General features: G+C 38.8%; 1 protein-coding gene across 2 annotated transcripts in view; it reads left to right on the forward strand.

Moving 5' to 3' along the window:
• The window catches only part of galnt14 (UDP-N-acetyl-alpha-D-galactosamine:polypeptide N-acetylgalactosaminyltransferase 14 (GalNAc-T14)), a 237,701-nt gene that overhangs the window by 208,855 nt on the left and 11,361 nt on the right, over positions 1-17,485 (forward strand). For both annotated transcript variants that reach the window (XM_085432502.1, XM_085432500.1), the window contains exons 10-13: positions 339-465; positions 5,772-5,864; positions 6,754-6,837; positions 9,134-9,278. In XM_085432502.1, coding sequence (XP_085288628.1) covers positions 339-465; positions 5,772-5,864; positions 6,754-6,837; positions 9,134-9,278 — 449 coding nt within the window. The remainder of the gene's footprint in view (positions 1-338; positions 466-5,771; positions 5,865-6,753; positions 6,838-9,133; positions 9,279-17,485) is intronic.

Here is a 17,485-nt window from a genome sequence, read left to right on the forward strand (position 1 = left end):
ACAAAATAATCAAAGCTGCTCCCAGTGATCAGCTCAGATTGTTTAAGTTTACAGTTTGTCACAGCTGCATGAAAACCAAACCAAAATTATCAGTGATTTTATTTACATTTTTCAGTACAACAGGAACAGTAACAGACTGAACTAAAGTAAATAATACAATATATTACAGAGTTACAAAATATAACAAATAGCTCAATTATAAATATCCAGAATATTACAGAGATTAAATATATATGATTGACATTTTATACAGCTTTAGTGAAACTTTAATAATCGCTTCATATATCAATATCAGGGAATTTAAAAGTCTTTCTTATGTCTGTTTGTGTTGTGTGCAGAGATCTCATTCCGGGTTTGGCAGTGTGGCGGCAGTCTGGAGATCCTGCCCTGCAGCAGAGTGGGTCACGTCTTCAGGAAGAAACACCCATATGTGTTTCCTGAAGGCAACGCCAACACATACATCAAGTAAGTGTCTGAAGGATAATTTATAGAACTATTTTTATCACGGTTTAACAAAAAAATCAGTAATACTTGAGCATGAACCTTTGTGAATTCACTTCACCTGTTTCGGTGCAATTCAGAGGGACAACAGAGGTGTTGGAGAGGTGGCAACAGACCCTCTTCTTATTCCTCCTGACTGAGTTTTTTCTACTTTTTCTTTTTGCTCGTCACTGCTGATAGTATGAGACGATACCTGCAGCAAATTTAGGCTGCACATGTAGCCCAGCTCCTCCACAATATTGTAAGGTTTGTTTAATCTCTGGGAACAGACTCAAGAGCATGGAGGAGATACCAAGAGGTGGCTCCTGTTGCTGCTGTGTTGATGCCTTTCTTTGTCACTTTCATTTGTACTAAAGCAGATGAAACTGATCTATAATGGCTTATGTTTCTTTTTTTTTTCTTTTTTTTTTTTTGCCATGTATAAGAAATATTTGAGAAATTCAATGTTAGATTGAACAAAGTTATAAGTATCACAATTTTTTAAAGTGCTACACTTCTTGCAGCAAACAAATGTATTTTTTTTCCCGTCTGCTCACTCATTATTGACTCAGTGTCATGAGTCGACAGTGAATCACTATAATGACCATTTGGACCGAAGGAATCTGCTCTGTTCCTGACATTTAGAAGATCACAGTGTTAACACGCAGCCGTCTGTGTCCACACTCCAATGCTTTTGAACTCTCTCCTGGAAAAATTCAGTGAAAATATATTTTCAATAAATAAACCCTTCCAAGTGTATCTGTAGGCTCGGGACAAGAAGAAGCAGAGGGTTTCTGCTTGTACTCAACTGGACCAATCACATTTGAGCAGGCTTTGATTGCATCCAAGGAAAACATCAAACGCAAAAATAAAACGTTTACCAAAATAGAATCAGCTCTAACCCAAAGTCCAGAAAAAGTGGTCTTCAGACCTGCATATACTGGGTCTAAAGACTAGCTGGTCATAGGAATGACAAGAATTCAGCCTCAGCTTTGCTATTAAATCTCACAGCTAAGAAGTTTACTTTCTTCCATCAGTGGTCTCATTCATACTTGGCTCATATTTGGCTCTTTTCTTCACTTTTTTTGTCTTCACTTTCTAAAATGCAGCTGCATAAATATCAAGAATAACGGATCCCCTTTGAGGATATGTGCAAACTCATATTCCCACAGAATCTTTGATTTATATTATACCATTGCAGCTGTTATTAACATTATGCATGTCCTACCTTCTGTGTTTGCTCAGTCACTCAACATCTTTAATTTAATATGCTGGAGGTAAATTAATTATGTGAGGAATATCGTGTCTGTCTAGTTTCTGCTATCTCCGTGGTGCTGACCTTCTAGCCTAAATACTGTTTGTTAACGAACTTTGGTACTGAATTAATAACATATCTGACTTTTTTGTAAATTTATATAATCCTCGAGCATGCGCTAACCTTCCTGCCTAACTAATAATACGAGATCACTTTTGTGTGACTGAATTGCTGTGGCATGCAGAGGAAACAGACATGCAGCATTGCCATTCGGCGCTGTGTGTGTGTTGCAGCCTCCAAATGATGCTCCCATCATTGTTAAAGTGGATTTACAGCTGCCTGGGAGCCTTTGAGCTGCGAGCACAATATTATCCTATTAGCATAAGCTGTATTCTTATTCTGCCCCTGTCAAAGAGTTTGAACAGAAAGATGCTTTCAGGCAGCCCAATAATCCATTAACAGGACTAATGTGCTCAGAATGCTTCCGAATTGGTCTTGTATAAATAGATCAATCATGGCTACAATAACAACTCCATTTAGATTACAGGGTCAAGAACAAAGTAAACATGACTGCAAGGTGTGTTCCTAATAATGGCACGGTTTGGGATTTTGATCATGTTTGTGTCAAGTGATTTACTCAATTATTTTGTACTCCCATTAGTTTTACTTCCTTCCTTTGTTCTTCCCTTCAATTTCCTACCACACACATGCAGACACGCTTACAGTATAAGAAGTTTCTTGTTTTCCTCTCATTAGTCAGAGTAGTCAAGCTAGTTTCCTTTTTTTCTATTTATTTGAATATTTTCCTTGTGCTTATAAAAGGATTTCCTTGGGTATGACTACTGGCTACTTTTATGCTTTTATGCTCTTCTGGATTGTTTGCCATGTTTATTGACCCCTTGTGTATGACCCGAGCCTTCAAATTCTTCCCTTTTGGACTTTTACTTTGCCTCCCGTGTCCCGTATTTTGCTTTTCATCTTATGCTTTAGACTCTTCAATGCCTATTAGGGAACATGAGCTAAAAATTTACATTAAAAAGTTGCCACAAGAGAGAAACTCAATTTCTTCATTTAATATTAAAACCCATTAGTTTAATTGGGCCCTTTGCTAGTGAATATCCAATATTATGTTGAAGCATGTATTAAAAGTCATTCTGGGAAACGCTTAAAATGACAAATGAAAGTAGAAGACCAGTGAGAGGTTATCGAAACCCAAACTGCGGTGCTTTTTTTTCACAAATTAACTCACGAATATATTGATGATTTGTCAGGTGATTTTTTTTCCTTTAACAGTTCACTAATTCATAAACCTCAGCATGCAAGCAAGGCGCTAGCACTGCCAGCGTTGGGAGTTGAGGTCCCCTTTGTGGCTTAATGGACAGAGCAAGGCACTAAAGATGCCAGAATGAAGGGTTCTGTTCCCAAAATGAGCGCTCCCACTGCTAAATGGCACTTTGGAGCGAAGCCTCGGCCAAATGGCTCATATAAATTTATTGTTTTGTGTCAAGCAGCTAATCCATGCCAACACTGATACTTTTTTTTCAGTTGGGCTGTTTAGTTGCTCATTTTGCTCCCTGTTGGCCGTTACCGAGGCAACATCTGTTCTGCGCAGAAGAAGATGACTTTTATTTGTATCACGATGGCCTGATGTTTGTGATCAACGCCGTCCTCCCAAACAAAGCTGCTGTTGTCTGCTCTCGTGTTGCTCTGCTGGTTAATTAGCTCGAGGCTTCAGTGCTGGCAGTCTGGATTATGAATATGCTAAATAAAAAGGGGCTGCTTAATAATTCGATTACAAAGTTTATGCTGTTTCCTCCCTCGCTGAGGTCTGCTGCTGTGACCTCGTGTTTGCCTGCTTGCGTGTGCACAGTGAGAGGATTTAATTGTAAGCCTGCATGTGACACATATTTATGTTTATACGCCTACAAGCATCTCATATCCCCTCTCTCTTCCCCTTTCATTAAGCTGCCACAGCCAGTGTGTGTAATGCCTGTAATGGAGGGTTTCTGTCATTTCAGTGAGATTGTTCACAGCTCACAGAAACTCAGCTAATAGCTAATTACTACAGAGAGACAGAGGGAGGGAAAAATAGAGTAAATGGAGATGAGAGATAGTGAAAATGTGGTTTACTGTTAGCGCTGTGTGGGTGAATAAAGTGCAGTGAGTTGAACCGAAATGATGAGATACAGCAGTAGCTATGACTTACACTTGGTATCAACATGGCTCTATATGTGGAAGTCCTGCCTGAATAGAAGAAAACATGATGTGCTTGAATGCAAATGCAGAAAACATCGCAGCCAGCCATATGACAGCCTTTGTTGTGATCTCTTCTACACACTGCGTTACAGCTTATATTGTATGTACACTGAATGCCACTGAACTGTACAGTAAAAGGTGGATACAACCAATGTTTAAGTGCCTTAAACTTGCATTCTTTCTGATGCTGTCACAGGTTTCGGGTCATATTAATTACACTTTGATCGTGATTTTGTAAATTATTGACTCGTTCAGCATCTTCTCAGTGAACAAGTCGCCACTGTACATGTATGAACATGCGGTCAAGATGGTGTTTGCCAAAATTCTCAGCTCAAGGCTTTCAAATTAGACTTTAAAAAGTGTGTTAAAGAGATCTCACAGAGGTTATGTATACGCTTGTATCTGTTATACACACTCCATGGTTCCATGGTTTCTCTGGTGCCCAGCTGGATTGAGATCTGGAGCATCTGATATTCAGGAAGTTGTTTTTGAGGTCAGCAGATCAAATTGTCCTATGGGGACGAGCAGGGGTAGTGACGTTAGAGAGTCCTATTTTTTCATTGTGGTGAGGGAGTGTGCTCGAATCAGTGTTGAGGTGTGCGGTCCAAATAACGTCTACATGAATTATTCCCTGCAGCTGTCAGTTGTTTGAATATCATGGCTGATCTGTTTGTAAATGTGCACGCTAGGGCAGGTGAACATGCAAAGAGACTCCAGTGAGGTCAGAATGGGATCTGATTGATCTGGCTAAGGTTCTGATTGAGCAGGTGATCCGGCTCACTTGGTTAAGTATGTGATCTATATACCAACGGTGGTGCAGGAACCAGGGTTTAGGTCTCCTCCAGACCTTTTTCTGCATTTATGTCCCCCTACTCTCTACCTGCTTTCTTGTCCACTCTGAGCTGTCCTGTTGAGGCTAAAAATGCAAAAAAAAAATACATTTTAAATAAATAAATCAGCCAGACCACATCTAGAGGTGGGTTGTTTCTTTGTGTGTTTAAAGGCAGCAGGTAAATGATGTCTGTTTTTACTTCCTTCCATTTCTCCTTCCTCCTGCAGCCGCTCATCTGTTCGCTGTGGTTAAAATAACAGCTGGATCATATTCAGAAGTAGTTCAGACTGCAAATGAGGGCGAGACCTGACCTTACATATATATGCAAATACTACATTACATTACAGCACAGAGGTTGTGTTGCTGTATCTGAGATGAAGCTGTTCTGTTTGTTCTCATTCTGTTTGTATGTGATTAATAAATTACCTCTTGGTTTCACAATGCATTTTGTCAGTCATAATCACACATGCATAAAATGATTTTTGATGTCTCACATAGTGTTAAATAAAAAGGCCAATTATGCACCTCCTGTTTTTATATTTATGAAAACAAAATCTGCAGCCTGAGGATCAAATTAGAGACATAACATCATTTTAAGTCCCAAAGCTCTCTTTCTCATACACAATTAATATATTTCACAGAGCTGGGAAACACAAAGTTGAAATTAGTCTTGGGTCACATTCTTATCTGAGTGATTAAAGCAAAAACCTTTGTTGCTCAAGAAAACTTTAACATGAAAAATTTCTGTTTTCCAACTAAATTGCAAAATGTCTTTCAGAAAGCACATTATTAATTTCAGGAACGTGACGTTAGCTTACTCGTTGTCTGGTTTAAATTTGTCCAGTGACCTTGTATAAATCAACAAGAGGAATATTCAGAGTAGCACATGGTCACCATTAATGATTTTTAGCCTGAGTGTGATGTAAGTGTGTGGTTGTGCGTTTGCAGGAACACACGTCGTACAGCCGAGGTGTGGATGGATGACTTCCGGCTCTTTTATTACTCCGCTCGCCCGGCAGCACGAGGCAAATCCTACGGAGAGTAAGAACACACAAGTACATCTGACTCTCACATGTCAGTGTGTCATCTGCGTTGCCTCTTAGTCCTCAGATATTCAAACAGGACTGGTGTTTCTTTATTTGCACCAAAGCACGGGGACTTGTAGTATTGTCTTACCACAAGTAATTTAATGGAAATGTACCCTAACTTTGTTCACCATTAAAATTCAAGCATAAAGTAAAAGAAAGGGACAGATTGTTACATTTTACCAAAGTTAACTCACAGAAGTATAAACTCCTTTCCTTTATCAAGTTAACTGCCCCTAGCAGCTACCACAATCAAACTGAATTAGGGCACAGAATAAGGCCATAAAATAGTGTGTTCATTGATTTGCACAATGGAATAATACAATCAGAGAAACTAAAAGGGTATTTCCTTTAACTCTTAGTTATTTAATGTGCTCTGAAAGTGTTGCTTTTGTTTTCTTTCAGCAATTTAAACAGTGAGAGGACTGCAGCTCAGCTTTTCAGCCTGGTGTGTTACTCTTAAAAAAATAAGGGTTAAGCCTAAAATAAATGGTTTATCTGTTTTGATAGCAGAAAAGATATGAGTATCAGAAATGCAGCCAGTAATAGACGCTGGCGACAGTTGTCGGTGAATACATGTCAGTGATTATCAGTCCTGCACATGTAGATGATGCTGCAGCTCTGCTTTAAGATTTTACCTGTTTTCATATCACACACCTCCGTTATTGGTAATGGTTGAACTCTTAGTTTGTCATTACTTGTGTCAGTTTTATTTTGTGTAGTTGCCTTATTGCTTTTTCTCCCCATATGATAGTGGCAGAGAAAAATAATTTTAATGAAAGTTGTTTGCTGATCATCTGCCAGCTTCTGTATCAATCTGATTGTCTGTTTCTGCCTGTGTTCAGTATCCGAAGCAGAGTGGAACTTCGGAAGAAGCTCAACTGTAAATCCTTCAAGTGGTACTTGGACAATGTCTACCCAGAGCTCAAGTAAGTATGTGTGTGTGTCTGTGTGTGTGTCTGGAGACTTATCTGTCTAGGAAAAGCTCCTGCTGAGTATGCAAAGTGAGAAGAGAATTTTTAAAGCTAATGCCGAAAGTGGCTTAAATACTGCCTGGCTCATTGTTATGATAAGATAATTTCTTTTTGTGCTTTTCTACCTTTTTGTTTATCCTCAACTTCTAAAGAAGAACCTTTTGCTGTATACACTTAAAGTTTACTTTGCTCCCCATAGGGGATACCTCTATCTCTGCGAAGCTTTTTAACAGCTTTGTAAAACTGAGTGAGTTATTCCTTTTTTAAAAAAACAGGGTCACAGACAAGTTTTACAGATTAGCCATTATCCAGGTCTACGCCAGCCTCTGCTGCTGGAGTTGTAAATGCTCTGTTTTTAATCTGTGTCCTGGATTCTTTAACGCTAATTCTATTCATAAAAAAGTGATTTATGCTTGGCCAATCTCCCCTTCGAGGACAACCACTTAAATCGCTTCAACCACAAGTGCCGTTGTGACCATTTGTGATTTGTCAAACTCAGGCAGCCTTCATTTCAATGTTCACTGCTGTTGATTATATCTCATGGATAAATCAGTAAAAACACCCAGAGTGTCTAAACCATCAGGTTAGGTGTGGGTTTTTTGTTTTTGTTTTTTTTTTTACAGTAAACCATCAATGCAGGTCTCAACTTCAATGTCACGAGACATCTGAGGGAACATATGTTTTAACTTTTTGTACAGATCAATACAATAATTGCTCCCCAACCACTTTACCTAATTGATTTTAATGCAATGGCAGCACCGTTTATAAATGCATACATATGAATACTACAAGTAGTAGTAGCAGTGTAGAGCCACTGGTGCATAACTAGCGATAAAGCTCAGCTTGGTTTTTTGCGCTCAAAAACACAGCTGCAGCAGCTATAGCATGGCTGCTCATGAATGGAGTCTGATCAGCACTTTGTATATGGCTTATTTAGCAACTCACAAATGCATCACAAGTTTTACTAATGTTTGCATTCACTGCCGCCACCTTGAAATGTTTGGAAAGCAGCAGTGGTTAAGAGACGTGTAAGCAGTTTGCATCATTTCCAATGTTAACAGCTATGACACCCTGATTTGAGGGTGTGAAGAAGCAAAGGTCCCACTGGGTTTGCGTCAATGTGGGACCTTTGCTTCTTTTTTTTTCCCCCTCACTTCTTACTTTCGCTTCCATTAAAAACTACTTGGTTGTGGTCATGAAAAGAGGTTCAGGTTAAAGTATGCCCTTTCACACCAGTAGTGAAAAATGATGAGTTGTAACTGATCGCTCTCATTTACCTTTGCATAAATGTGCAACTCAAGCAGTTTTCAACCACATCTGCTCACATATACAGCCCATTTTCATGTCCTCTTCAACGCCTAACTGTCTCTGTGGGTTAAATGTCTCCCCGTGTCCTGATTGGCTGAGTTCCCATGGGATCTGCTTCCTCAGACTGACTCCCCTATCTGCACACAACACACACTCACACACAAATATAACTAAACGGCCACACTTAAGTGTGCCCTAAGCTCTGGCAGTGATTCTTCCTTACAAGCACACAACCTAGCAATGCAAAATACCTTTAAGACACATAAACACTTTCATTTAAATGCTTCCTCTCCCTTTCACACACTTTAGCACACACACACACACTCCCACTTAAATACCGGTACCCATTTATCCACTGGAGGCTGGTGTTAATCCCCCAGAATGGAATTAACACGGTTGCTCTCAAGGGAAGACAGACCTGACCCTTAAAACGCAGAATAACCTTTAACGGGTTATTAAAACAGAGAGAGATAGCAGATTGAATTAATGCTACAGGGCTTAAGCCCGAGTTTATAGCACAGTGGAGACTTTAACAAGAAAGAGTGAGAAAGTTTATCACAGAGGAAGACAAGGAAGAAACTTTCTGAAGTAATGAGTTTAGAGAATCGTAGCCTTCAGCAGATTTTTTTAAAGGTGCAGAGCATCTTTTTTTTTTTCCCAAACACTGATAAATTTCTGTCAAATTAAGAGTGTGATCTTGATGTGGCTAATGAGACCATGCAGGAGATGATTAAAGTCTCTGGTCTCATCACAATGACATTCCTATTATAGTTTAACTTTAGGCCAAACTTCCTCTAAAGGCTATTGCTTCTTTTTCAGATATGTGTGTTCTTGGAGATTAAGTACGTATTTTAGTGGTAGAGTTTTTATGGTTTCATGTTGCTCCACATCCGTACGATGCAATGAATACCTTAACTGAAAGGAGTCTCGTTTTCTCCATCAGGGTCCCAGACGACTCCGACTCACAGTCTGGAGTGATCAAACAGAGGCAGAACTGTCTGGAGTCCCGCAAGGTGGAGGGTCAGGAGATGCCCGTCCTCACATTAGCTCCCTGCACGGGAACTGAGGGCGTCCCCGCCATCAATCAGGTGGGTCAGTCAGCAGTTTGAAAGGAAGAGACAGAGCTTGGAGGAAATGCTGAAACTGTCCCTACTGTGAATCAGCAGGGACTACTAGAAATGAAAGAGTGCTGTTTCTTTTATTAAAAGCAGGATGGCAGTTTTATATTTCAACAGTTTAGTTCCTGGTTTGCATTCATTTGGTTCTACGGAGAATTTTATTTTGTTACAAATTTTAAAAATGTGAAATAACTTTTACAAAAGTTGCATTGATGCTATATCTAGGGAAATCTAGGAACAAAGCAAGAAAATGTTTGAAATGCAGATCTCTTTCTTCATAATAATACAGTATTTTTAAAAAGTGATGTGTGAAGGGGTCAATCATCCAAAGCAGGGGACAGTACAGAAGAGAGGTGAAGAAAGAAGAAAGTGCAGGCAGGGTGGAGTTGGTGGAGATGCATGTCTGGTTGACAGAAGGATAGAACCAAGAGTGAAAGAGAAAGTTTACAAGATGATAGTGAGACCTGCTGTGAGGTGTAGTTTGAAGTTGGTGTCACTGATAAAAAGACATGAGGCGGAGCTGAAGATGTTGAGATTTTCATTGGGAGTGACCAGAATGGACAGGAATGAGTACATGAGAGGGACGGCTCAGGTTGAGATTTCTTTTATTATAGTGGATATATTGGACAAAGGATGTTGAAGCTGGAGCTTCTAGGCAGGAGGAAAAGAGAGAGACCTTCATGCGGTGAAGGAAGAGATGCAGAGGATTGGTGGGACAGAGGATGAGAGCGAGGTAGATGATCTGCTGCCAACACAGCCCCTAAAGGAAGCAGCTGAATGAAAATGTAACACATGAAAAATTCAGTCTTCAGCAATAGCATTTTGTTTGCCAAACTCAAAACTTTAGGGCAGGAGAATAATTTGAAATCTGTTGCAATAGCATGGAAAATTCTTCTTATAGTGGCTTTCACCTGATTGTGAGTGTGCGGAAAAGCTGCAAGTGCAAAATGGTGGGCTGAACGGATTTAAAAAAGAAAGAAAGAAAAAGGATGAGGAAATACTGCTCAACCTCAGCTTTCATTTTATTGTCTCTCACTTGCCATTTTCCAGAAAATTGTTCCCCTAAAACACACTAAGGTTTTAAAATGTGTGTTTTTTTGTGTTTGCGACCTTTATGTGTGCATGCTGTGTATAAAATCTGCATGTACAGACAGGATTTAAAGAGAAAAAAAGCTTCTCTTTCTGACCTGGAGCACACAACAGAAAATAGTTGGTCATATACTTTCTCACTATTTGACTGTTTGGTTTAGGTGAAGGTGCTGCTGAAATAGAGCAGGCAGGAGCAGGACACATGGCGCCCTGTCACTCGCTGTAAATTCACAGGACGTCAGTGCGAGTGTGAAAATGTCTTGTTTGTGTTCAGCCAGTTATTTTTTACTCTTCTCTGTGTTTATGTGTGTATGTCTGACCTGCTCTCACTATGTTCATTTTTACTTACTTTGCACAGCAGCATGCTGAGGAGCGTGTGTGTGTGTGTGTGTGTGTTTCCCTTTCTCTGAGCTATAATTAATACCCGTAGGATTCTTATTATTCCATGTTAAGAACAAGTGTGAAGGCTGCGCTTCACTCTAAACAAGCCGCTGCGCAGAAAGCAAATGTGTCAGCAGCTGGGATGCCTAAAGGCTGCAGAGCTTGGCTTGTGGCTGGAAGGTCGCTGGTTCAGATCCCTGAGCTCAAAGGGAGAACCGCTGAGATGTGTTTGAATGTGAATGAGAAACTCTCAGTAATCAGCAACGCAAGAGAAAGGCCTGAAGGGGGGCTCTTAATCCCTGTTTGTTCGTGTTCAGAAGTCTGGTTTGAACTGGGCAGCTCCCAGGTGGGTATAATTTTGAATTTTAATTCATTTCCCCCTTCTGTCATGTTAAGGTTTTAAAGCAGCCCAATTACTATAAAATGAAGGAATTCAAATGAAATATTTCTAATATGAATTACTAAATTTACCTGCGGTTTTGGTCATTACTCCTATCGAGGTATAGTTATAATCATGTCCTGTCAAGGCCGTTCTCAACAGAAAATCGAGAGCATTGACAAAGTTGGATACTGATATATAATTTCAAAACTATCTGGCTGTAAGATAGTGTCTCACTTTGGAAAGGGAAGTAAGAGTTTTTTTTTAACATTAATCAGTGTAGCTTCAAATGTATGTAGTTAACCAAACCCAAATCATGCCATGCTCAGGTGGTTACAAATGTGCTGACATCAGTTCTTTTAGGGATAAAAGTCAATTCAGAAATCAGAAAATAAATGTTTATCCAGTCACTGGTGAATTCAAGCAAGCAGCCACAGTATAGTCACGCTGCAGTAGTCCTGTAGTGGGTTTGTTTTGTACTCATTGGTAAGGTTGTGCCATAAATAGTGCTTGGGGGTAGATGTGATATCTATCACAGTTGAAATAAATTTTAATCCCAGTATCGTTTTTGTCTTTTTATACCCAGATTACGAGAATGCTTTAGCCATATGTCACTGATAACACGGGCCTTGTAATCAAATATAAATACTGAAGTTGGCAAGATACCTTTTGATTGCAAATTTGTTAATAAAGTCTTCATGAGGCCAAAGCTGTTGCTATATAAATAAAATGTAATTTATTTAATGTAGTAAGAGAGATTCCATTGTATCTGTCTCTTGACCAAGTCTATACATATTGACAATTCATCATATTCATTACTCCGTAAGACTTGTTGGCATTAATTTTCAGTCCAGTTCTTGTGTAATTTGGCATGCCTCAGCCCTCCCTCCCTGTTTCCTTTCCTTATGAATGGCTTCTTGACAGCCGCTTTTCCACTGAGACCATTTCTCATGAGGCTTCAGCAAACGTTTGATGGATCAGCTGAAGGGCCCGATGGTTCCCTCAGGTCCAGCGTCAGGTCTTTGCTGGATTTTTCCTCTTTTTAATATAATATAATTTTCAGATACTGTTCATCGGCTGTAGAGAATTTGTAGGCCTGCAACTTATCTTGACCTCCATTTGTCCAGTTTCCTGAGATTGACAGACTGCACACCGTCCTGAGCTATGCCAAGGTTTTAGCTAATAGCTTCTTGAGAGTCATCTTGTTGATGTGGAACTACTACTTAGTATTACTTAAAATTTTATTTCTGTCTATCTGTGTTATCTTAGATGTTTTCTGCAGATCTGTTTAAAGACGTGTGAGCAAATTATGTGTTTTGCCACAGGATGTTGTTGTCTGTTGCATGTATACAAAACCCTGGTTAATCCCTGAGTTGGTTGTCTTTTTTATGCTTGAATTATTCACCATTCAGTCAGTGTTAAGTGGTTTAACACTGATTCCCCCCAGGAAATCCTGGAGAACTGTTGCTCAAAATCATTTTAAAAAATTAAAAATCTTTTTCTATGGAAGCAAAATGGAAAGAGAGGAGAGTGACTCAAGACTATTAATATTTTGTGCATTATGATGTAGAGTTTTTACAGACATTTTTAAACAAAACCAGGTGAATTGAAAATAGGGAAGAAGTGAGTAAGACCCACCAGGATTCATGGGCAGCAGAGGATGGCTCATTCATCTGTTTCAGAAAGATTGTATAGAAATCTTTGAGAAAATGACATTTGTGTTGATTTTATTTGAAACTTTGTAAACCTTTCCTTATGGATTTATGCTCTCCATCACAGTTAGGAATCTTATTTAATGTAACGTCCATTTTGTAGCTATTACTCACATTTCCAGTGACGTGGTAAAGTGGGGTCTACTTCCAGACTTATCGAAGATTGCTACGAGTCAGTCATGCAAATGTTTTGTAAGCCCACACATCTTAATTTGAATAGTAATTTCCTAAATAGTAGCAAAACCTGTGTTAGTGTTTGAGTAACATAGCAGAGGCCAGAATGGTTCCACCAGCTGATATACAGTACTAGTCAATAGTTTGGATCCTCTTAGCCTGTCCAAACCTTTCAGTGGTTCTTTATTGTCGAATGAGGGTGAAGAAGTTTGTAAATGTCTTTGTTTGTCTCACTTTGGACTCGGGGTGTCCCCTGGTCTCTCTTCCAATTTGTTAGATGAGGATGCTGGATTACCAGCGCAGGCAGCCAAACATGAAGTGAAAAGCAATTCAAAATAGCAAGTGAAAACAAAGCTCTCCCACAGGACATCAACTTGAAAGTTGACGAGAAGTTTTTTGGCATAAGTAATGAAATAATAATGGAATATCAAATATGGGACATTAATAGTGTAAATAATGCAATGTAAGAACAAAAAATAGCCATTCTGAAGCTTAAAAATCTGAAGCTTCGGTCCATCAGAAAAAAAAGAAAAGAAATTTTGCACCAACTTTCACATACAAGGAAATAAAAATCAATAGCAGAGGCAGAGAGACCATTTTATAAACCCACAGCAGCAGAAACTAGAACTGAATCCTGCAAAGCAAGGATTCAAATGCATTATATGAGTGTATTAATGGGAGGTGGACAACTGTGTATAACATAGCAGAAATGTAAGATGAGGTACAAGAATGATGGGTATGAAATCCAACCCACTGAGCCACAAAACCATGAATTTAAACACAATTTGCTCCAAATGTAATGAGTGCACAGGCATGAAATTGTACTTTAATCATTTCTGCTGTCGACTCTGAATGTGCACACAAATAGAAAGTAGTTCGGGCAACTTTCTTTTTTCTTTTTTTTCAGGAAAGAATAAAGCTTACACTCACAGCTTTGTACACAGAGCTGCAGGTGTCATCATTATTTTGAGCCAAAGTCCACTTTGCTTTTAACCTTTTAGCTATCTGGGGAACACTTGTGCTGAGCATGCAGACCTTGTTTCAGTGCTGACCTGCTTAATGTTTAACAGCATAACCAGTGAGCGTGTTTACCCGCAGCCTGATTCCCATCACAGTTAGCAGTCCGCTTCAACCTCTGCCTAACGTGTTTACATGCAGGCGGTGACTTTCTAAAAATATTCCTGAGATACGCATACGTGACATGTCAGGATTGTGCAGAAAGTCGAATCTTGTTGGAACACATCTGAAATAATAAAAATCCTTTTCTCACGTCTGAAACCAGGCAAATTCAAAAGAAAACAGAAGAATAAGGCATGAGTCAGCAGCGAGGCCAAGAGATTATAAACGTTAGGAATAATTATTTGAAAGTAATGCAGGACCACCGTGAGGGCCACACTGCCTTATATTCCAGGAAATATTGAAGTGTGAGTCAGTGCCTGATTTTCGTGTCTTTCTTTACTTAAATAAAGACATTTTCACCAGAAGCTGAAACAGAAAAAGCAGGCGGAATCCTCAGGCCCAGCTATTTAATATGCATCTACGAAAATTATAATAGAAATGTGCTCAAATTTTTATTATTGTTATTATTACAGTAATAACAACAATGATCTTGACGGATTTAAAAATGCTTTAGAATTCTCATTGGAAAACAGGTGTGTTAGTTACATCCCAGCCTGAGCAGTGGTGAGGTTACTGGTTTTATATTGTTGAACACTGACTCTTAAGTACGAATCCTGGGACGTTCCAGTAGAGAGAAGATGTACTGAGCTGCAGGACCAATTAACTTCTAATGTCATTCTCTTTGCTGCAGTTCAATAAATCAATCATGTGATGAAATACACCCCGCAGCGTTGAGATATTTAAGATAAAATGTCATAAATCACCCAGCTGGTTTGAAAAGACCTCCCACTGTTCTGCCATCTGACTCTCGACCTCCATTATTCTATAAGGTCAAGTCAGCAGACTTATAGCAGTATGATTATGTTAATAATGTTTGAATATGAAATGAAGGGGGGGGGGGGGGGGGGGGGTTTAAAAAACACATTACTTATTCACTGAAAGATTTAATGATTAACTGAAAAGCAAGTCAACAGAAAATTAATGAAAAGCTAATCTGAGAATAGAGTAATCCATTAAGTTAAAATGCCAAACAAAAAAGAAGTGTTTGGAGTTTAGGTAAAAGCAACAAAGCTCCAGTACAGATCACAAGTACAGAGCTGAAAATTTCATGTTAATGGCTGTAAACACAAAATCACTCATAATTTGGAAATGTGGCCCTGAATGTTGTACCAATGTAAAATCTAGTATTTTTTTCTTAATGATATACATTCATCTGTATGTACAATTTCCTCAATGAAGCTGATCTAATGTAAGGTGATATCTAATGATTTTATACTTAATACTATTCATGATTAATTATATTTAATATAAAGCTGACTGTTGAGTAGCAATTTTCATGCGTGTTGAATATAAAATGGTAATCTGTTAATTAACTAGTAACTAAGACAATTAAAGTACACCAGTTCCCTGCAGACTGCAGACATTTGTAGTAACTACTAATCATGTCTTGATGACCATTAAAAAAAGCTAATTCCATTGATTTATGAAAAGTATTTGTGTTTTTCTAAGTATCTGTTTTCAACATTGCTCATAAATGTTTGTCTGCAACTCTCTATCTAATTTAAGTTTTTTAAAAAAAGGTACTCGGACTGAGTCTGATATAATCATTTTGGACAAGACGTTCGAGCTTTGTGAGTTATATATTGTCTGACTTTAATCTTGATACATTTATACAATATGCGCTACACAGTGAGCTACACAGTGAGCTACACAGGTCTGATACTCTCTCACAGGCTTCTGAAAGAAATGTATCTGTGGCCGGAGCTTAGTGAGATCGTTTTTGTAGACTGATTATTCTTGGTGATAAATGTGCTACAAATGGATTGACTGATTTTTCTATTTTTTGCTCTATTTTATACAATTCCAGCAGTTTAAAGAAACAACATAACAAAAAAAACGTATTCATGCATTTTTTGCTTCACCAACGAATACTTGAAGATAATGCTGATAATGAGATACACAGTCTGTAACTTGATAGCAGGACTTCTTTCAGTGCTTTCTAAACACAATCCATAAAAATGTATCATTTCAAGCTGTTTTTACCTGAAACTTGTAACACTGCCTGCTTCAGACAAGGTTATATGTCATTATAGTTACCAGGGTGATCTAGCCAGGTGTCATCTTTGTGACATTGAAAACTCTGACTTTAAGCCTTGCATCTGTTGCTAGCTCATTATTCACAGTAAACCCTTCAGGCAGTTCTACAGGAGAGGAAGGTCTGAGCATCTTTGCTTAGACCGCTGCTCCTACAACCTGGACTCAGATAAGCTGGTGAAAATTGAATAATGGAAGACAAAAAGACTGCTTGGGCAAAACTGCTCTGTAATCACTCGGACCATGCAATCAGCCATGAACTTTTCTTTATACTAAAGTATTCTAGAGTCAAATGTGAGGCCATCTGTTCAACAGCTAAAGCTGGGCTTAAATTGGATCATTGCAAAAGGACGATGATAATAAACACAGCAGCAAATATGCAACTGATGGCTGAAAAAAACAATCAAGGTCCTGCAATGGCCCAGTCGGTCCAGACCTCTGCCCGACTGAAATGCTGTGGCAGGACCTTAAGAGAGGTGAGCAGAAATGAATGCCTGCAAACATCAATGAGGGTAAAACAGTGTCATAAAAAAGAGGCAACATTTCTCTACAAGATTTCTCCTTATAAGACAAATTTGACTGAACTATGAAGGAAAATATCACGGAGTATTCTTTTTACCTTTTAGGATCCCGTGAAAACTTTCTTTGTCATGTGACTGTTTATATATATTTATTAAGGCAAGAAATAGCTGCAGGAACATTTTCAGTATTTTCATATTGAAATGAAAAGTTATAAGTCAGGATCATCCCTAGTTTGTTAAATGCCCTTTAATTCTAATAAAGATATATCAAAATCAAACACGATTAAGACGATTTAAACCATTTGCTTTGACAAGCATGTCAGCATTGTTTGTTTGGTCTATAAAGAAATGGCTTTCACAGTTTGTTGTGGATGGCTGGCCTGGATAGAGCCCTAATTTCCTCCCCATTCAGCACATTTGTGCTGAACTGCAATGCCAACTGCGAGCCAGGCTTCACCGATACTCTTGTAGCCAGATGGGAGCAAATCCCTGCAGTCAGGTCTGGTGCAAAGCAAGAAACAATGGGAGTTGAGGATTAAATTCACACCAATTTAATGTTGCTTTTCCACCTGTCTCTACCGCTGTTGTGCTGTCTTTAATGACTTTATCTTCATGACCGCTTATCAGAAACAACACCAGAGGCGGGGCTGCACTTGAAAATGTCAGCTTTCAAAAACCAAACCCACACACAGCATTTCAAAATTCAGA

Source organism: Copadichromis virginalis, linkage group LG15 (assembly GCF_057382275.1).
Source record: "Copadichromis virginalis isolate Kocher_CV1m ecotype Utaka linkage group LG15, C_Virginalis_male_GT1.1, whole genome shotgun sequence".
Classification (NCBI taxonomy): Eukaryota; Metazoa; Chordata; class Actinopteri; order Cichliformes; family Cichlidae; genus Copadichromis; species Copadichromis virginalis.